The sequence below is a fragment of the Pseudorca crassidens genome, chromosome 19 (assembly GCF_039906515.1).
Source record: "Pseudorca crassidens isolate mPseCra1 chromosome 19, mPseCra1.hap1, whole genome shotgun sequence".
In the NCBI taxonomy this organism is placed as follows: Eukaryota; Metazoa; Chordata; class Mammalia; order Artiodactyla; family Delphinidae; genus Pseudorca; species Pseudorca crassidens.
Genome location: NC_090314.1, coordinates 56,456,184 through 56,477,811, shown reverse-complemented (window position 1 = coordinate 56,477,811; position 21,628 = coordinate 56,456,184). Strand labels below are relative to the sequence as shown.

The 21,628-nt window shown below is 47.9% G+C and overlaps 1 protein-coding gene across 1 annotated transcript; it reads right to left on the bottom strand.

The window, feature by feature from the left end:
- Window positions 1–64: 64 nt before the first annotated feature.
- On the bottom strand, window positions 65–18,815 carry ST6GALNAC1 (ST6 N-acetylgalactosaminide alpha-2,6-sialyltransferase 1). Its single transcript, XM_067714238.1, is given in 8 exon segments — window positions 65–171; window positions 12,488–12,630; window positions 12,850–13,020; window positions 13,187–13,357; window positions 14,130–14,163; window positions 14,166–14,463; window positions 14,465–14,896; window positions 18,810–18,815. Coding segments are annotated over 8 exon segments (1,362 nt in total).
- Between the last annotated feature and the right edge of the window lie 2,813 nt (window positions 18,816–21,628).

Here is a 21,628-nt window from a genome sequence, read left to right as displayed (position 1 = left end):
CCCAGACTCCCCCCCCCCCCCGCCCAACTATCAGAGCCTGCAATGACAGGGACCTTGTCCGTTTCTACCGGCTTTCTGCTCTCCCCTGTTCTTCACGTATGGGAGCAGGTCTGGGTGCAGCAACAGGTATCTGTCCAACTGCAGAGCTTCCCAGAAAGCTTCCTGGAGCCTCTGCTCGTGGGCAGGAATGGGTCTTTCAGGCTCAGTTCTCACAATTTAAAAAAATGCACCTTGCCACCCTGCTGATGGACACTACTTAGAATTGATGGTTTCGAGTCTTTTCCTTTAATCTTTATGGTTTTCAATCGCCAAAATCCCTGCCCTTGTTACTTATCCCATGATCAGCACCTTCTCCCATTTCTTCAGTGATTGATAAAACATCAAACATCTCTCTAAGCCCCCCAACTGCAAACCTATCCTTCTCTCTCGTGACAGCCTCACCTACTTCATGAAGAAGGGGAATCACTGTTGCATACATACGAACGAGTCACCTACATACAAACAAGTTCTGTTCGGAGAGTGTGTTCTAAGTCCAGTTTGTTTCGTAAGTCCAACGAAGTTAGCCTAGGTACCCAACTAACAATCAGCTATATAGTACTGTACTGTAATAGGTTTATAATACTTTTCACACAAATAATACATAAAAAACAAACAAAAAATAAAACATTTTTAATCTTACAGTACAGTACCTTGAAAAGTACAGTAGTACCAGCTACATCACCGCTGCTTTTACACTTGCTTCTGGACATCCTGGGTTTGAAATAAAGATACTGTACTACTGTACTCTATACAGCACTGTACAGTAAAGTACACAAAAGCACAACCACTTGTAGAGGATGCACGCACGTGACAATGTACGCCAGACACATAAACTAACTTACGTGATTGGACACGCAAACGCATGTTCGCATCTTTGAAAGTTTGCAACTTGACGGTTTGTATGTAATGTCTTCAACTTTCCATCTTCAAACCTACAAACTTGGCCCCCACCACAGTCCAGCTTCCACCTGCCTGGACTCCAGCCTCAAGTTGGCGAGGGCTCTCCTCCTGTGTCGGGTTGACCCTCCACCATCTGTGTTAAGGATTTGGATCCACCTCCAGTGCCTAAAAAGCAGTACCCCGCTCAGACCAGAGTCTCCTATCCACCATGTGGGGTTCTCCTTCCTGTCTGCAGCTTGCAGTCTCTCCACCCCTCCTCTGTCTCCCAACAGATCAGCCCTCTCCCCGAAGCTTTCTTTCTTATCCAGCCAGGACCCGGGGAGTCATAATCTAAAAGCTACTCTCTCATGGTAACCCAGATTCTCTTGTCTTCCTGGCTTTCCGCCCAGCAGAACTCCAACCTGGATTCACACTCTGATCTGCCTGTGCAGTGTCCCCTCCCCCATGCTGCCTACTCCCCGGCCTGGCTGACAGCTGCTAGCCAGTGTCTTATTCCAGAGTGGAATGGTGCACATCGTGCATCAGCTGGGCTCTCCACACCAGCCATTTCCTTGTCCTTGTCCAGCTTCCATCCTGCTCAATGGTGATTCCAGAGCGTCACCTCTTTCCTCAAGCCTCCTCTTCTCCCTGCCATACCTCTGAGAGAGGAGCTTCAACTTCCCATGCCCTCAACTACAAAGTCACCTCTGGCCAGAACTGTGAAGGGTCTGGGGTTTACCCTATGTTCAGGCTAACAGGTCAGCCTGCTACAGTTTTATGGACACTGGCAGAAGAAACGAGACTACAGGGTCAGAGACAAAGGACATGACTACTCATGACACAGCAAGCAACATAGACTTCATGAGAAGTCTTGCCCCTCCTTGCCCCTCAGACCCCACAAGGGTGAGGCAGAGGGACCTAGGAGGTGCCACACAACGGGTTTGCTGCACACTCAATGGGTCTGCAGCACAGCTGAGGAACCCTGAACGAGGAAAAACAGAATCTTCTACAGTGGGCTGCAAGCAAACCTGCCCTTGCCCTAGAGGGAGGCATTAAAAATTATGCTGGGGGGCTTCCCTGGTGGTGCAGTGGTTGAGAGTCCGCCTGCCGATGCAGGGGACACGGGTTCATGCCCCGGTCCGGGAAGATCCCACATGCCGCAGAGCGGCTGGGCCCGGGAGCCATGGCCGCTGAGCCTGCGCGTCCGGAGCCTGTGCTCCGCAACGGGAGAGGCCGCAACAGTGAGAGGCTCGCGTACAGCAAAAAAAAAAAAAAAAAATTATGCTGGAAGTAAGAAAATCTGCCCTCTAGTCCAGGTGGGGGGCATTATCTGTATCTTCCAAGACCGGTTGCTGTCTACTAACGTTCTTGAAAGAGTCTAGGACAATAGGCAGTTAGAGCCTCTGCTATCACGTGCAACATATGCCCCACCCATTGAGGCCTCCCAACGTACTCATACCCACGCATCTTCACCTGCATCCCTGCAGGCTCTCCTCCAGGGAAAGCCGGCTTCCCTGCTGTGTGCTCCCACCTCTTCTGGTCTTGCTTTTGCAGCCATCTCCTCCCTATCTACAGGGTCCTTATCCTGGCCTTTGAACATGTCCCCAAATATCTCATCCTGAAAGGCAAAGCAAAGCAAAACAAAGTCAAACAAAACCTCTGTTGAGCTGACCCTCTTAGCTACCCTTTCCTTTTCATCCTTGTCCTTGGTGGGAAGTCCATGCTGTCACCATTTCTTTCTGAATCTGGTTTCTTTACCTACTTCACCACTGAAACTGTCCCCAGTGAGGCTACCCGGGCCTTCATCATTCCCAGTGGGACAATGGAGCAGACATTTTCCAGTTCTAGTCTTGCTGTGTCTGCCTCTGCCTCTGAATTTGAAAAAAAAAAAAAAAAAAAAGAGTCCGCCTCAGGGCTACTTTTAGGCTTTGTTAAATCCAACATCCAGCCACTCCCACGAGGTGGTTCCTGCTTCCTGCCTTTTTCCAATGTGAGTTATGCTTTCTTGTGTGGACCTGAAACAAGCAGACGGACAGATATTTCTCCAGCAAAAATGATTTTATCTGACCTACTGTATAGCACAGGGAACTATACTCAATATCTTGCAGTAACCGATAATGGAAAAGAATCTGAAAAAGAATGTATATATAGATATCAATATGTACAATATATAACTGAATCACTTTGCTGTACACCTGAACCTAACACAACATTGTAAATCAACTACACTTCAATTAAAAAAAAAAAATTGGAATCAGCAGAGAATTGGAATTCAGGGTCTGCAACTATGGACCATGTGCAAGTCCCCCAGGGCAAGGGAAGGAGATGGCTTTTATAGAGGGGAAAAGGGAGTTGGGAGGGCTACTCCATGGCTTTTTCATTGGCTGAGTCCTTGCCAGGAAGGAAGAGGAGTCTTTCTTCTTCCTGTTGGGTTCTGCAGCCCTCGCAGGGCATGAGAGCTACCCTCTTCCATCTCCCGGCTCTATTTAATTGAAGTTTCTGTTTATTAATTTTTTACGCCTGCTTCTTTGCTTGTCTCATATATTTTTGTTGGAAACTGGACATTTTAGATAATATATTGTAGCAACTCGGTGCTGGTTCCCACCCCCACCTCCTGGCCCCAGGCTTATTGTTACTTGCTTGTTTGTTCAGTGACTGGCTGGCTTATTTTAGTGACGCCTCCACCCTCACTCCCCTGAAGTGTTAAAGCTCTGTTGTCGCTCCGCAGGAGTGTGCAGTTCAGGGTCTGTCCACAGTCACCCTGGGACTGCACTGACTGGCTAGACTCTCTTCCCCTCTTTCCCTGACCACACCCAGCTGTCAAGATCCATTAATTGACAGGTGTTGATCTATCGCTTACAAAAATGCCCTGGGACATAAACTGGTCTACAGGCTCAGGCTCCTTTGAAGGAGTAGCTCCTGAGGTTGGTGTCTGCTGTTTCCCTCCCTGGTTCTCTCCTGCAAACTAGCTGGCTTACACTTTAGCCTGTATCTTCATGGACTCTACCAATCTCCTCCCAGTTGCCTTTCACCACAACCTCCTTTTTTGAGAGCATCCTTAGGCTTGAACTTCTTCACTCTCTGTTGCAAATGAAGTCAGTTCCTTTGGGAAGAGATTAGACCTGTCTGTTTTATAGCCTGCTTCTATCCCCAGGCAAAATCTCTGAGCCTGGACTCCAGCTGGGGGTGGGGACAGTGATGTGTTTCTCTCTGCCTGATACCCCTGTTTAGGAGTTGACCATGTGGCAGAAGAGAGGCAGTAGCCTCAGGTCTTCTCTGCTTGCCTCTCCTGGCATGGAACCACCACTTTATAGCCGGGGCAGGGATGACCAAGGGCCCAGTATCCTCAGTGACACAATGCCCGAGGTGGAGCCCCCATTCCATGACTGGGGGCTGAGCAGAAGGGAGTCCCACCTCTGGGTCACACTTGCCCAGAACTTAGCATCAGCAACAGGTAGCTGGGGCAGGATGAGAAATGCTGATGTATTGCTCCTCCCAGAAAGCAAGCCCTCTGACCAGGAACTGATGGGAGAGGGAGCCCTGTGCGCTTGGCTGTGACAATCTAGAGTGGAGTTTTTGTCTCCACTGGGCTGGGAGTAGGGAAAGAGGACGCAATTTTGGCTCAAAGACTCTTATCAACTTTTAGTAGATTTCCTTGAATAGATGTTTCTTCATTTGCTGTATATCCTTAAGACCGTTTCCAGATACTTCAAATGATCATCTTTTTATACTTTTCACCAGTTTCACTGCATAGTGGGTCTGTAGAGTTCCTTCGGCTGTCATGCTGGAAGTTTATCCCCTGCAATTGCTTTTCTGTTGATACGTTATCTTACAATTCTATAGTTTGAGTCAGGGAAATTTGAATACAAACTGGATATTAGGTGAATCTAAGGAACTGTTAAATTTTTTAGGTGTGATAACATTATTTTAAAGAGTTCTTACCTCTTAGTAATACATACTGAAATATCTACAGATGAAACAATATGATGCATGGGATTTGCTTAAAATAATCAAGTGTGGGCTATAAGTGGGGAGGGGATGGGGACTACAGATGAAACAAGATTGGCTATGAGTTTATGTTATGTTGTATTAGTACTTATAGTAATTATTATTAATATGAGCTGCATAGTAGGAGTTCATAACACTATTCTTTCTACTTTTGTATATGTTTGAAATTTTCCATAATAAAAAGTTAATTTTTTTCTTTTGTCTACATGTGAAATATACTTCATTAGATATCTTAGAAATATGTCATCAATTGAATTAAAATCTTGAGCATATATACATTCGTTTCACCTAAGATTAAGTTTTACAGAACCGAGAGATCAAACTTCAAGTACTCTAGGTTCTGAAAGAATTTTTATAAGCATCTCTGTAAAAAAAATTTTTTTTACTAAAATCAATTATTTTTCAGTATCTGAAATGGCATGAATTTAAGCAAGTTCCTAATCAAAATTTATCAGATGTTCTAGTTATGCATCAGAAGCTAGTTTTGTCATTTCAATCAAATCCATTTTTAGATGATTAATTATTTTATGAAAAAAAGCCATGATGAAAATTGTTCCAGTTGTATTTCAAGAATTTATAAGAAGACAGATTTATGCACTGAATTGAAGCTGAGTAGAAACTGAGCTTACAAAAAGAAAATACAGCTGATGACAAAATTCTGAATATCATCTGGGATGTTCTGGATCAGTCAGAATACGGATTAGCGTTTGTGATTCAAACAATTAGTGCCTAATGCTTTTCAAGATGTAAAACGTTTCTTTTTTTTACATTCTTCTCTATAGACCTCTTAATGGGAAGGTTTTTTTTTTCAATCCCTTGAAAATGTCAGGTTCTTGAAAAAATAAATGTTATTTTGTCAGAAATGAGAAACTAGTTTTGACAATAGATAATTTGCCTATTTGTATGACAGTGCAGTTGATAAAATTTTGCACAATTATAATTGGTCTCGGTAACAATAGGAAACAAAAATGTTAAAATTATGAAACTGAAAGTGATTTCGTCATTAATCTCAATTGTGCTTCCATAATATTGTGTTTATTATAATGAATTAACTATTCCCAAAATAAATCACAGTGATTTATTATTTTTCTGTTTATGATGCTTAACACTGTTCACCGTGATTTTGTTTTTTATTAGTTTGGAATCCAAACTGAATCCATTTGCTATCTTTTTTTAAAATATATTTATTTTATTTATTTATTTATTTTTGGCTGCGTTGGGTCTTCGTTGCTGCATGCGGGCTTTCTCTAGTTATGGCGAGCGAGGGCTACTCTTCGTTGCGGTGCGTGGACTTCTCATTGCGGTGGCTCCTCTTGTTGCAGAGCACGGGCTCTAGGCAAGCGGGCTTCAGTAGTTGTGTGTTGCAGGCTCAGTAGTTGCAGCACATGGGCTTAGTTGCTCCACAGCATGTGGGATCTTCTCGGCCCAGGGATCAAACCTGTGTCCCCTGCATTTGCAAGCAGGTTCTTAACCACTGTGCCACGAGGGAAGCCCTGAAATACATATATTTTAGTATACAGTTCAATGGATTCTGAAATTGCATCTGCTCATGTAACCCACACCCGATCAAAATGTAGACATTTCCATTATCCATCCAATCAATCTGCCATTGCCTCTAGACACAACCACTATGCTGCTTTCGTTCAGTATAAATTAAGTTTAGATTGTTCTAAACACACGGTCAGAATCACACAGTCTGTATTCTTTGTGATTATGTGCATTAGCAGTTTGTTCCCTTATCTTGTAAGTATTTATAGTTCCATTGTATGAATATACCACACATTGTTTATCCATTCTCTTACTGATGGACATTGAGGTTGTTTCCAGTTTCTGGCTGATATGTACTATGAGTACATTCGCTATGAACATTGTTGTACCAACCTTTTTGTGTGCAAATTTTATTTCTCTTGGGTCAATATCTAGAGGTGGAATTGCTATGTCATATGGAAGGTATATGTTTAGCCTTAGAAGAAAGGGTCTGACTTATTTCCAAAACAGGTTTGAATTTGTCTATTTCTCTTTTCAGTTTTGTCAGTTCTTTTTTTTTTTAATACTTATTTATTTATTTGGTTGTGCTGGGTCTTAGTTGTGGTGGGTGGGCTCCTTAGTTGTGGCATGTGAACTCTTAGTTGCGGCATGCATGTGGGATCTAATTCCCTGACTAGGGATTGAACCCAGGCACCCTGCATTGGGAGCACAGAGTCCTATCCACTGCGCCACCAGGGAAGTCCCCAGTTTTGTCAGTTCTTGTTTCACGTAGTTTGAAACTCTGTTATTTGACTCACTGTTTCTGATTATATTCCTTGTCCTGAGGTCTATTTTGTTTGGTATTAATATAGCCACTCCAGCTTTTTTATTATTAGTGCTTGCATGGTTAACTTTTTTCATTCTTTTAATATATCTTTGTTTTTATATTTAATGTGCATCTCTTATAAACACAAGACCACATATATGGTTGGTCTTGCTTTTTTGTCCAGCCCGTCAATCTCTGTCTTTTAGAGTATTTAGTACATTTATCTGTAATATAATTATTGATATGATTGTGTTTATGCCCACTGTATCATTGTATGTTTTCTATTAGTTTCATGTATTCTTCATTCTTTTTTTTTCTTTCCTATTCTATTTTATCTCCTCTATTGCCTTATTGGCTGTGTTTCTTTGGGCTGTTTTGAAAATGGTTGTTCTGAGGTTTACAATATTCATCTTTAGTTTATCATAGTCTACTTTTAAATGACAGCACGCCATTTCACGTATAATGTAGAAACCGTATACTTCCATTTCCCCTTCCCATCCTTTGTACCAATATTATTGTACATTTTACTTCTACGTGTGTTAAACACCCTATAGTTCATCACTGTTGTCTTTGCTTTAAATAATCAATCATCTTTCAAAAACATTGAGCAATGAAATATTTACCCACGTGTTTATCGTTTCCAGAATTCTTGCTGTCTTCTTGTAGATCCGAGTATCCATCTGGCGGTCGCTGGCCATGACTTTTTGAGCTGTGTGAGCTCTGGTTCATTCAGCTCCCCGATTCTTAGTAGTTGTTCTTTCTTTGGTGGTTTTCCTTTGCTTGGCTTTGTGTACTCTTGCACTATACTGGCTCAAATTAGTATTCACCAATAGACTCAGATTTCTGTGAAGATTTCTGACTCCTTCCTGCGCAAATCCTTGTCTCCAGTACCCTGACCTTTTTTGTCATTTTGGCTTCCCAAGGTATACCCTATGAATGAGCAGCTTACAAGTCAGGAGAGTCTGAACTCTTAATCCCTCTGCTACACTGTTTCCATGGAAATTCTTTTTTTTTTAAATATATATTTATGCAACAAGATCTCTTTTTAAAAATTTATAATTTATTTATTTTATTTTATTTTTGGCTGTGTCGGGTCTTAGTTGCGGCACACAGGATCTTCGTTGCGGTGCAAGGGCTTCTCTCTAGTTGCAGCACGCGGGTTCCAGAGCATGTGGGCTCTGTAGTTTGCGGCACGCGGGCTCAGTAGTTGCGGTGCATGGGCTTAGTTGCCCCGTGGCATGTGGGATCTTAGTTTCCTGACCAGGGATCGAACCTGCATCCCCTGCATTGGAAGGTGGATTCTTAACCACTGGACCACCAGGGAAGTCCCATCCGTGGAAATTCTTAATGCTAGCTAATACCGTGGACTGAGGTATCCTTGAAATGGTGTATGATTATGGTGTGAATGTATGTCTGTGTTTTAGTGGATACACACCAAGTACATACTTCCTTTCCCTTTCTGTCTTATGATCTGTGTTTATTCTTTCCTATCTATCCAAATTTATATACAACTCAGAACAAAATATGTTCTCATTTATCTATACTCTAAATATCATAAAAGCTATCAAAATACCATAGAGAATTTACAGTAATAATTTATGATTGTAGTGGGGGACACTTCAAAGTCTTCATGTGCAGCCCGAGTTCCTGGAGAAATTTAAATTGTGTCAAAGTTGCTTTACTAGTCTGTAAACTTTGTGGTATTCAAATTTGCTAACCTACTGTGTAATGTTCAGCATAAAGCAATGCACTAGAAAATTCTCACTTGGGTTGTAGATGGACTTCAATTTTGTGTTTATATTTCTCAGTTGAAGAGATAAAGTGCCAATTCCCACAGGAGCAGGGGTGGGAGCAGCCCCTCTTCTTCCCTTTGGTTTTCTTTTAACACTAGCCACCCCTTAGTATACTTGTATTTAGTTGAGCATTACTATGGCATGTACACAGGTCCAAATGCAGGAACTGGTCCTTTGCGAATTCACAATTGAAATCTGCTCATCTGTAGAAAATACAGTCATTGGTAAAAGTGTCCATTATGTTTTGAATCCGCAAATCTGAAACCAATTTTCTTTTTCTCTTTTTAAAAAATTATTTATTTATTTTTGGCTGCATTGGGTCTTCGTTTCTGCGTGCGGGCTTTCTCTAGTTGCGGCGAGCGGGGGCTACTCTTCGTTGCGGTGCGCAGGCTTCTCATTGCGGTGGCTTCTCTTGTTGCGGAGTATGGGCTCTAGGCGTGCGGGCTTCAGTAGTTGTGGCACGTGGGCTCAGTAGTTGTGGCTCGCGGACTCTAGAGCGCAGGCTCAGTAGCTGTGGCGCATGGGCTTAGTTGCTCCGCAGCATGTGGGATCTTCCCGGGCCAGGGATCAAACCCATGTCCCCTCATTGGCAGGCAGATTCTTAACCGCAGTGCCACCAGGGAAGTCCTGAAACCAGTTTTCTTAATGTAAAAACGAATCTATTTCATCAACAAATGTACTGCTCTTGTGGGGATGCTGGTAATGGTGGAGGCTGTGCATGTGTAGGGGCAGCAGATCTATGGAAGATCACTGTGCCTTCCTCCCAGTGTTGCTGTGAGCCTAAAACTGCTCTAAGAAAATAAAGTCTTGGGAATTCCCTGGCGGTCCAGTGGTTAGAACTCTGTGCTTTCACTGCTGTGGGCCCGGGTTCAATCCCTGGTCAGGGAATTAAGATCCCCCAAGGTGCATGGCATGGCCAAAAAAAAAAAAAAAAAAGTCTTAAAAACAACCACACAAATCAATTCGGCTAATACTGAGTGGAAAACAATAAAATTCATATGTAATGGAAATCTGCCTTATACTCAGCTATCTAGAATCCAAACACCTGAGTATTTTGCAGTTGTCAAGTAAACAGAGGGAAGGGTCTCCTTCCCACCATGGGAGCTGAAGCACAGTCAGTCCTCTCCCTGCCGGCTGGCAGCCAGAGCACAAGCTCAGGTGGAGAAGCTTCTGCCCCCTGGATGCTCCACCTGGGCCAATTGGGAGATGCAGGGATAAACATGGATTTCTTGTAAGTGATGCAGAAATTTACAAGGATTTCTTGTACGTGATCAAAGCCCATTGGAGTTCTGGCAGATACCTGGTGGGAGTGACACAGTGGTGTTGTCCCCAGTGGACAGTTCCAGTGGCAAGATCGAAGTTGGACACAGGCTCAGCTCATGTGACAAGTCACATGACCACCTACGTGGACTTGACTTTATACCTGAGAGCACTGAGAGCTGGGCTCAAAAAAAGAGGACATAATTGAAATTGTATGTGTGTGTACACAGGGGTATATGGTGAGGGAAGTGCTAGCCAGTGGCCTTCAGTTGGTACCCAGAACCGCACAGACCTGCCCCACCCTCCCGTCTGCTCTGGCTGAGTCCTCGTGGGGAACCTCACGTACCTGCACTTTCCCCAGAGCACAAGATCAGGCAAGGTCTCCTCTTTGCTGCTGGTCCCTGTTGACAGTCGCCCACCTCATCAAAACAAATCAAGTCCTCACTGCCTCCTTCCCCAGTGAACCCTGGAGCTCAGATGTTCACGCCACGCCTTGTCTGCTGGCCTCCCTGGCTGCTGCAGTCGGGGAGAGAGAGGGGCAGGGATATGAGCTCCAGCCACCATCCCCCTCCAAATCACTGGACTTGACCCCCTCGGATTAGACAAGGAAGGAGAGAGGAATGCCAAGACAGAAGATACCTCTAGATACCTCCAAGGCAGACCCTCAAAAGGCAGTAGAGTGGGATGCTCAAGAGGGGGGATTGCAAAGCCCACAGTCTCAGCTCCACTGTTTACTGACTGTGAGCTGGGACAAGTTCCTTAAGTCACTATGCCTCAGGTTCCTCATCTGTAACATGGGAATGATCACAGTACCAATTTCATAAGAATTGCTACTCTCATTAAATGTGCCTTCAACAGTTCCGGAAATGTAGGAAGCACTATATAGATGTTAGCTGTTTTAGTCCTGTGTAGACTGAAAAGTGACATGTCAGGGACAGACACTGGACCACGAGAAAGATGGGGCTCTTTTTGGTGAAATGCTGTATCTGCCCACGCTACCAGGCAGGAGTGCTACACATGAAAGCCTGGTGTCACCAGGTGTGTTGCTGGCGGATATGCTGCAACAAGTCCTCCCACCCTCAACTGCCTTGAGTGTACACACTCCTCCCAACAAGAGGTCAAGGCTGTTTCCCCACCCCTTAACTCTGGGCTGGCCTTGGACTTTCTTCAGCCACTAGAATGTGGCCAAAGTGACAGTGTGTGCCTTCTGACAGTCGGCCTCAAGTGGCCTTGTAGCTTCTGCTCCTGTGTTCTTGGAACCGTCTGCCGCCACGTCCAGGAGCTCAGGCTAGGCCCCTGGAGAATGAGAGGCCTCAGAGAGGAGGATGGAGGCTCCCAGCTGAGAACCAGCATGAACCAGACAGAAGTGTGAGGCCATCTTGGACCATCCAGCTCCAGTGCAGCCTCTGGAGGCCTGCAGCTGCATGGGTGACCCCAGACCACAGGAGAAGGGAGCTGAGCCCAGCCCCAGTTGTTGATCCATAAAATCATGAACAAATATGTGGTCATTTTTTTAAGCCTTCAGAATGTGGCAGACCTGGAGGACAGCTCCCCAGGGAGCTGGGTTGTTCCTAGGCCCTGTCTTTGGGGTGAAGCTGCTGCTGACATCTGGGGGCCCCAGCAACAGTGGCACTTCCTCCCTCGGTTTCCATAGGGGGCTCATGCTGTGCCGTTTGTTCAGCCCTTGTCCACAAATGTGGAAGCAGTTTTCTTATCACATCTCGGATCCTAGACTCCTGGCCTGCTTGCTGAGGAAATGCTAAGTTCTCAGCAGCCCGAAGAGGACGGCCAGTTTAGGACGATTGCACACCAGAGAGCAAGCTGAACACCCCAGGTGTCATCACTGAAGTAGAAGGCGGGACGGGCGGGAGGGGAACTTTAACCAAATGGTTATGAGTCCTTTCATGGAGATTCTATTAGAACATTAAGAAAAATGTTCTGGGACCACCCGCTCCCCCCCCAAAAAAAACACCTTTATATATTTTTTTGCAATTCATTATTTATTTTTAGCATTAAAAAAATTTAAGTACAGTTGATTTACAACGCTGTGTTAGTTTCAGGTGTACAGGACTTTTATTTTTATATTTCTAAAATTTCTATTTATTTATTTTTGGGTGTGTTGGGTCTTCATTGCTGCACGCGGGCTTTCTCTAGGTGCGGCGAGTGGGGGCTACTCTTCATTGCGGTGTGCGCGGCCAGGCCGATTCCTCTCTGCTCGCCTTTCCCAGAGGCACATGCCGGAAACCCCGATTGCCCAGTATAAGGAGTGACTGGGCCAGGGAGAAGGCAGTAAAGCCGTAGAAGGACGTCCGAGTACCCACATCCTGTTCATAGCCCTTAATGACAGCTCCACTCAGTCTAGATGGAAAGACAAAATCAGACAGAACACGTGCGTGCGGAAGGGAGATGCATGGAAAGGAAGGAGAAACCGGGAGACAGCACTGATTTACAGAAACTCTCTGGAGAGCCCAGGAACCCCGCCTTCCAGATACAGGCACGGAACACCCTCTCAGATCTCTCAGAAGAGCCCAGCTCTGCAGGAGAGGGGGTGGGAGGGGGCCGGGGAGGGGAGCTCACCGGAACAATTAGTCATGGCCGTCTATCTCTGGGCCCACTTGGGAGTTGTTCAGGATGCCCCCGTTGCCCACCACGGCACAGGTGATGCACCGGGAGCTCCCAGCAGGGAGGCTGGCCAGGAGCAGCTGCTGCTGGGGCGCCGGGGGGTGGGGGGAAGCAGGGCACGACCTTCTGCACCACTGCAACGAGGCGACGCCATTCAGAGCCCTGGAAGGGCCAGGGATCCAGTGGCATTTCTCCCAGGGCCGGTGGCCCCCAGGGAAGAGGCGGACCAGACACAAAAAGCATGGCCCTCTGCTGGGGCCTAGCACACACCCCGGCCCCCGGGGCCAAGGACTCACAGAAATTGAGCTCCATGAAGCCGAAGGGTGGAGCGAAGTGCTCCAGGCGACCCCACTTGCTCTGGTCGAAGTGTCTGGAGTCCAGGAAGAGGGTGACGTTGGGCAGAAAGAGATTCTGGAGCCGGGGTGACTTGGAGGCTTTGATCTTCACTGAGTCAGGGCAGGTCTACATGCAGGAGGACGGGTCAGGCAGGGAGAGGCCCAGGAAGGCCACGGCCAAGGGCTGGCTGGGTGGGGGGGGGGGGCAGGGGCTGGTTGGGCGGGGGTGGGGTGGGGCAGGGGCAGAAAGCAGGCCTCAAAGCTGGGAAGGCGTCGGTCTCTGCTACCCCTTTCATCCTGTTCCCAGGGCCTTCTGGCGCCCCCCTCGCCATCGATCGTCCCAGCCCACTGTGGTCAGGAGGGCTCCCAGGGAACCAGTGGTCCTCAGCCCTCAAGGCAAATGTACCTTCCTATGTGTGAGAGGAGTGGACCGGTCTGTGAACATGCTGCGGGTCCAAGGGCTGTGCGTGGTTGCCGTGATGTGTGTGAACATCCATGCTCTGAAGGCTCCCTTCCCAGCGCTGTGGGCCCCGGCTGTTTCTCTAAGGGCCGTAGAGTTATCTATGCAGGGAGGACAGGGCTGGCCTGGGTATTCTTGTCCCTTAGTCCCTGCTGGTTCCTGCCCCTCCCCCTGCTGCAGGACGGGATTCCAGTGCAGGTCATGCTCTCTCACTGAGATTGATGACGCTCTGGGCTCCTAGGGGCCCAGGACAGGGCCTTCTCGCTCACAGCCTGGGACCTGCCTTCCCTGCCCTGCTTCTGGCCATTATAACAAGGAAGGATGGGATGAGAGCAGTGTTGGGGGAGAGCATGGGTGGGCCGAGGCAGAGCTTAGGATGGGAGCCTGGGAGGGAAGGGAAGGTGGGGCCTCGGGGAGGTGGGGGGCAGGAAAAACTCCCCGTCTGGAGGCCGCTCACCTCCAGGCTGTATTTTCCTCAAAATCCCAGTGCGGCTCAGACTTGAAGTTGGCGGCCCGCAATCTCTGGGCTCTCTGGGTGGTGGGGCTCTGGAGAGGGGCTGAGGACGCGGGTGGCCTGGGCTCTGTCCTTGGGTGGGACAGCCTCTCTGGTGGTTCCTCTGACTCCTTTCCCATTGGCCCCGCTCCCGCAGGGGTCTGCACCCCAGCCTGATTTTCTGGAAGGGGTGTCCTTGCTGTGGCGGCCGCGTTGCCCTGCAGCTTCGTGGGCACCATCCTTTTGGCCGTCGGCCTCGCGCTCTGGTCCCCTGACCCTTTAGGTCGTCCTCGGGTCCTGGCTGTTCAGCGACGGTGCCTCTGTCCAGCCAGAGGCCACCCCCTCGACTTGAGCTCTCGGGGGCAGTGTGTCCCCCACGGCGTCCTGCTCGCCTGTGTCTCTGTTGCTGCCATCCTGGCTGTGCTGGGTGCTCTGCCTGGCCCCTTCGGCACTGGCCTTGCCAGCCTCCGCTCCTCTGCCCTCTCCAGCTGTGTTGGCTGTGGCCTCGGGCGGTGTGTCCCGCATGCTGCTCCCCTCACTGACTCCACGTGGGTGGTTGTCCTGCTTCCAGTAGGTGGGCGCCTGGGACGTAGCCTTTTGCAGCAACTCTGGAGACCTTTCCTTAATGTTCTCTCGACGCTGATTCCTAGAGACAGAGATGACTGGATGAAGGTTGAAGGCTGTAGGGGCTTGAGAAGCATATCTAGTATCTATCTTTGTGTCTCAAGTGGACATCAAACCAGTCTCCAGGAGAGACGAGGGAAGGGCCCTCACCATCCACTACCCAAAACTAAGCTGCATTTGTTGGCCATGGGTCTGGAAACTTATGACCAATAAAGAACCTTTAGTGGTGGCACGGAGTTTGGGGAGGTGGAACTGGTTGCCAGGGGCAGAAATGAACTGCTCACCCCCAGCTCTCCATGTTTGCACCTTTGTGGCTCCTAGCATCTGCTACATTCCCAATTGTGAGTCTAAGAATGAGTTTGTGTGAACTAGTCCTGTCATCTCATATCTGTATGATTCAGTGGACCTTTTTTTAAAATAAATTTATTTATTTTATTATTTATTTATTATTTTTGGCTGTGTTGGGTCTTTGTTGCTGCGCGCGGGCTTTCTCTAGTTGCGACGAGCGGGGGCTACTCTTCGTTGCGGTGCGCGGGCTTCTCATTGCGGTGGATTGTCTCGTTGTGGAGCACGGGCTCTAGGCACGTGGGCTTCAGTAGTTGTGGCTCGCGGGCTCTAGAGCGCAGGCTCAGTAGTTGTGGCTCGCGGGCTCTAGAGCGCAGGCTCAGTAGTCGTGGTGCATGGGCTTAGTTGCTCCGCGGCATGTGGGATCTTCCCGGACAAGGTCTTGAACCCGTGTCTCCTGCATTGGGGGGCGGATTCTCAACCACTGCGCCACCAGGGAAGCCCCAGCCCAGTGGACCTTTTTTAAAAAAAAATAAAGCATAGGTAACAAAGGTAACTTTGTCCACAGGGAAAGACGCATTCCTGTTAAGACCATAGCTGTCAACCTTGATTTTTTTTTTTTTTTTTCGGTACGCGGGCCTCTCACTGCTGTGGCCTCTCCCGTTGCGGAGCACAGGCTCCGGACGCGCAGGCTCAGCGGCCATGGCTCACGGGCCCAGCCGCTCCGCGGCATGCGGGATACTCCCGGACCGGGGCACGAACCCGCGTCCCCTGCATCGGCAGGCGGACCCCTAACCACTGCGCCACCAGGGAAGCCCCAACCTTGATTTTTGAAAGATTGATGCCTACCAGGGCCCTGTGGGGCTCCCAGGCATGGAGGCCTTTTTGTCCCCCATTTCTTGTAGGCAAGACTCCAGCCTCCATGACCTTCGCTGAAAGGGCAGATTCGAACAGTTGCTAATCAAGGGAGGAGCAGCCAGGAAAGCACCTGAGGTGAGATTAAAGGGACAGAGAAGCTCATCAAGATTAGGAGAAAGACGACCACCTGAGGCCCTGCACACACCCTAATCTTGTCAGCAATCCCACCCTTCTTTTTTTTTTTTTTTTCCTTGGGGTATGCAGGCCTCTCACTGTTGTGGCCTCTCCGGTTGCCGAGCACAGGCTCCGGACGCGCAGGCTCAGCGGCCATGGCTCACGGGCCCAGCCACTCCGCGGCATGTGGGATCTTCCCAGACTGGGGCACGACTGTGTCCCCTGCCTCGGCAGGCGGACTCTCAACCACTGCGCCACCAGGGAAGCCCTTCCTTTGGTTATTAACGCATACTTATAACTGCTCCTTTGAAGTCTTTCTCAAATGTGTTCAACTTTTGGACCTCTTCAAAAGCAGTTTATATTGCCTCATTTTTTTCCATGTGTGTGAATCACACATTCCTGATTCTTTGCATGTCTTAAAGTTTTTTTGCTGTTGTTGAAAATTGGACATTTTAGATGATATATTGTGGCAACACTATATACTGAATCTCCTCCTGCTCTGAGCCTTATTGTTGTAACTGTTGTTTGTTTGGACACTGGTTTATTTTTATTTTATTTTATTTTTTTTGCGGTACGCGGGCCTCTCACTGTTGTGGCCTCTCCCATTGTGGAGCACAGGCTCCGGACGCGCAGGCTCAGCGGCCATGGCTCACGGGCCCAGCCGCTCCGCAGCATGTGGGATCTTCCCGGACCGGGGCACGAACCCGTGTCCCCTGCATCGGCAGGCAGACTCTCAACCACTGCGCCACCAGGGAAGCCCCTGGACACTGGTTTACTTGTTTAATTCTTAACTAATTCTGTGAAGTCAGCTTCCCGGTTTGTGTGTAGAGATGCATCTGCTGATGTCTCTGCTCAGATTTTTCTTTTTCTTAAAAAATTAAAAAAAAAATCTTTTAACCTGATTTCCTACAGATCACCCCAGGTCAGCATAGCCACTTATTGGTCAAAAGTTGTGCTTAAGCCCCCTTAACCAGTTATATTTTTATTTCTCAACTATTGGATGTAGGTGTGTAGCTAGGAGACAGCTTTCACAGTTTGGGAGTTCACAGTTTTGCCCCATGTCCATCCCCTCTGAGGGGGTGCAGCCTTGGGCATCTGCACAGTCTTCCAGACCACCGAGGACGAGTGTGATTTTATTTGGGTGCGAATCTCAGGAGTCACCCTGGGGCACAGCAGCTCACTGTTCAGCCGGCATTTGGTCAGAATTTGTGCTTCAGTCCCTTGATCCAGTAGGGCTCCTGCTCTTTGCTGATGGATCTGTGTGGTGCAGAGAGTGCTCTCAAATCTGCTCTGACTGCTCCTGCATGGGTGCAGCCTAGCACACGCACCCACCTTCTGGACGCCCCAGGGGTGAGTGGGATCCTGGGAAGACTCTTCTTGGCTGTCTCTTTCCCTGGTTCTCTCTGTTAAACTCCTGGCTGGTCTGCTACTGTGCTGGTTTCTACTACTGTCATGGGGCTACCACCCCTTTTAATTGTTTCCCCCAAATGTGCTTATATCTGAAGAACCCACAGATCTTCACAGCATCCAGGCACTGTCGCCTTGGATTTTGAAGACATAGGGCAAAGGATGTAGGGAAGCCTCTCTGGGGCCTGACCAGTGTTAGTCATAAAAGTGTATGTTGGGGACTTCCCTGGTGGTCCAGGGGTTAAGAATTCGCCTTCCAACACAGGGGATGCGGGTTCAATCCTTGGTCAGGGAACTAAGATCCCACATGCCGCAGGACAGCTAAGCCCACGCACCACAACTACTGAGCACACAAGCTACAGCTAGAGAGCCCGCATGCCACAACTAGAGAGAGAAGCCCGTGTGCTGCAATGAAAGATCCCACGTGCCGCAACTACAACCCGATGCAGCCAAAAAAAAATAAATAAATACATAAAATAAAAAATAAACAGATTGTTTAAAAAAAAAAGTGTATGTTGATGGTTATGGGTCGTGGTCGTGCTGTGGCAGCTATGAGCACCAGATCCAAGTGACACAGGTGCTCGTTGGTCTTTAAGTTTGTACTAGTATGTTGGTGATATGGGGCCTCCTGAAGTGCAGGATCCAGGGAAGGGGCTCTTGTCTGTGTCTCAAGGTGATATTATTCTATACTCTCTTTTGGCCAAACTTTCCTTTTTTTCTAGCTAGAATGCCTCTGGTTTTTCTTTGTAACAGGCTCAACTGACATATCCATTTTTTAGAGGTTTCTCACACGAACACAAAGGCAAAAATAGTATCGTTTGGTAAAAAAGGAAAAACAATAGAACTTTAATTCATGGATCTTTGTTGTTTAATGAAGGAGTCATGACTAAGGGTGCCCTAGGCAAGGATTCAATATTAAGTTGGCGCTCTAGCCTTTCTCCCACACAGAATGTTCTGTTTCCCGGTTGGTCGCACTCAGCAGCTGTGCTCGTCTTGGACACTGAATCTGGATCGGATGGCCTGTTGCGAGCCCTCTTGTCTTCTGAAGGGCCAGGCAGACCCTGACAGGCTTGTGTGATGACACTTCTTCGGTCTCTGTGCACAACTACGGAATTTCTTATTCTCTTAAGTCTCCAGTATCAACAATAGAACCCTAGCTCATTTTCTAAGATCACAGCTTACCGTTCCTCAGGGCCTGGGAGGTCATCTACCATCCCACTGCCTCTCCTCTTGGAGGAATTACTGTCCGAGGGAAAGGTAGATGTACACCTTGGCCCACCGTCATGGTGACAAGTGCCAACTAAAAGCAACATGACACAAGATCAAAGTTTTTGCTGGTGAATTCATTTACTTGACATTTATTGAGAAATTACTATACGCTGGACTCCTGGGGTGGGAACTGTAAACTGGTGTGTGACCGTGTGTCAGAAGACACGGGAGTCCACTGGAGGCACACAGGAGAGGGGGGTCTAACCAGCATGAGTGCAGAAAGGTTCCCCATGCCTTGTTCCCGTCATGGCCAGTGAGACCCACAGAATAACATGGGACACAGACCCACAAAAGGCAGCACCAGGAAGGCGGAGGATGAGACTCAAGCAGAAAAACTCTACCCTGGCCACATCTAGCGCAGATTTCCATCAGTACCCAGAGAGGAAGGGTTGAAAATTAATGGCCAAATTGCAGGACACCTGCAATGTTAAAAATTGTTGTGTTGAAGGTGCCTTGTGGAGAGGTTTTCAGGGTTGGCAGGAGACTTTTTTTTTTTTGGCCGTACCGTGTGGCTTGTAGGATCTTAGTTCCCCGACCAGGGATTGAACCCGGGCCCCCTGCATTGGGAGCACGGAGTCTTAACCACTGGACCACCAGGGAACTCCCAGGAGACTTATTTTTAACTGTATTTCCTCTACATCAAGCACCTTCGATGCGGCAGGTACAGTGATGAGCAACACAGACCAAGTCCTGACCTCAGCAGGTTAACCTCCTACAGCAGAGACTAGAGTCAATGAGCAGATAGTGATCAGTGCTGTGAGGAAAAATGAAGGGCGTTGAGAGCTGTGATCAGGGACAGGCTCTCTGAGGAATGACCAGGTAAAAGAAGGAAGCAAGTCACGAGAAATCTATGGGCAGAAACTGGGCCGAGCCAGAAGAACAAAAATACAGGGTCCTGAGTCAGAAGCACGCTCAGCGCTTTTTAAGATGCATAGCAAGGCCAGGGTGGCTGGAGCTGAGTACAAAGGGAAGGAGGGGGAAGGGCAGCTAAAACCAAAATCTCCTCCCGACCCAGAAAATCTCTCGACAAAGGCAGAAGAGAAAGAAAACAATTTCATTGTTGAATAAGCATTAAACCAGAATTTGACGTGCATCATAGGCAATCCGCTAAGAGGGGGCAAAGACAGGAAGACATCCCGCCCTTTTCTAGAACCAAACGGATACAACTTATCGCAAACACGTTCGCGAGAGAAACAGTGACTGGTCCTCAAGTAAGAGGGCTACGCAGCCTCCTGTGTCACAGCACTCATCCTAACTTCCCTTGGTGGTTGGGGAGGCCATCAGTGTTCCCTACTTGGCTTTATCCAAAGGGAAATAGGCGTAGACTCCTGAGCTCCCGGAGAAGCTGGGAGGTGGGGTGCTCCCGTCCTTGATGGTGGCATTTCAAAGGGAGGCTTCCCAAGTCCTTGAGAAAGACATTCCCAGATCCGGCGAGAGGATTCTTTAGCTTAAACAGATTCACATACATTTCAAAGAGACAGGGAAAGAACGTTCAGGTTTTCTAAAGTCAATGCTCTCAGAAAAGGAAGGGGGAAGGACATCTCTTCCCTTACTTTCAACAGGAGAATTAAGCCTCTTATTCTTTCCTTGTATTTGCCCTTACCCTAGAAAACCAGAGTATGCGCTTTATTCTAATTGTGATGAGAAGCCACAGGAGGTCTTGAGCTGGAGAGAGTTCTAAAGGTGCCATGGGGTTGCTGGGGGGAGACTCAGCCCCCAGGTTTGGCCGGGCGGGGGTGGGGGGGGATGGTGGGGGCTCCAGGAAGTTGAGGATGATTGAAGGAAGTTGAAGAAGTTGAATTCCTTCAGGTTTGCGCCATATAACCCGAGGGTCTGCTAAACACAGCACTTGTGGCGATAAGCATGTGTGTTTCTTTTCCTTGTTTGGCTGGAGCCCCCAACTGCCGTACGATGAGTGTCACGTGGTCATTAGAGAACACGTCCGTCCTTCCTCCACGGCTCTGATTTTTTCTCCAGGACAACCTCTCTCACACATCTCAAACTTCTCGTAAAAGGTGGAAGTGGGGAGTTCCCTGGTGGTCCAGTGGTTAAGACTCTGTGCTTTCACTGCTGAGGGCCTGGGTTCAATCCCTGGTCAGGGAACTAAGATCCTGCACGCTGAGGGGCGTGGCCAAAAGAAAAAAAAAGGTGGAAGTGAAGTAAAGCTTTGGGAAACAAATTCTGAGGAGCTATTTTTTCGATGTCAAAAAAATCACAAGCTCAGGGCCAGCAGAATAAGGAAATGCTAATAGGAATGTTGCGCAGCAACACCTGCTGCTGGCGACCAGGGGGCGGGGCTTTGACTGTGCCCAGCGCCTGACAAGCAGGCAAACGGGTAGAGAGGACACTACCCAGATCAGAGGTTTTTTTTCCAGTTTCCCACCTGGGTCCTTTGTGCTGCATCGTCCTTTACATAACGGCTTCCCAGTAGAATACTCCATTTAAACAGCTCTCAGCAAAGAAGCAAACTAATTACGTACAGTTTCTTTCATGCTTGTGGCATTGACTCACACATAGAATTAAAATTGACAGCACTTCCTTCTAGGCCAGGAGCTCATTCTTACCAGTTGAGATCCACCTGCTCCCGGAATTCAAGCTCCACCTGGATGTGTCATTTGCTCTTGCTTGTTTTTGGCCGTTTGGTAGGAGTGTTGGTGTTTATTTTAGAGCACTGCCCCTATCTGAGCAGTAGGCTGTTCAGAAACAAGAAGTTAATGGAATCTTTTCTCCGCATCTAAAGGAAGATTTATTGTGTTTTGTTTTTAAGTTTTAGCCTGGCTTTGGTTCTCAGAAATGCACGTTTAATTACACATCGTATGTGGCTGCTTT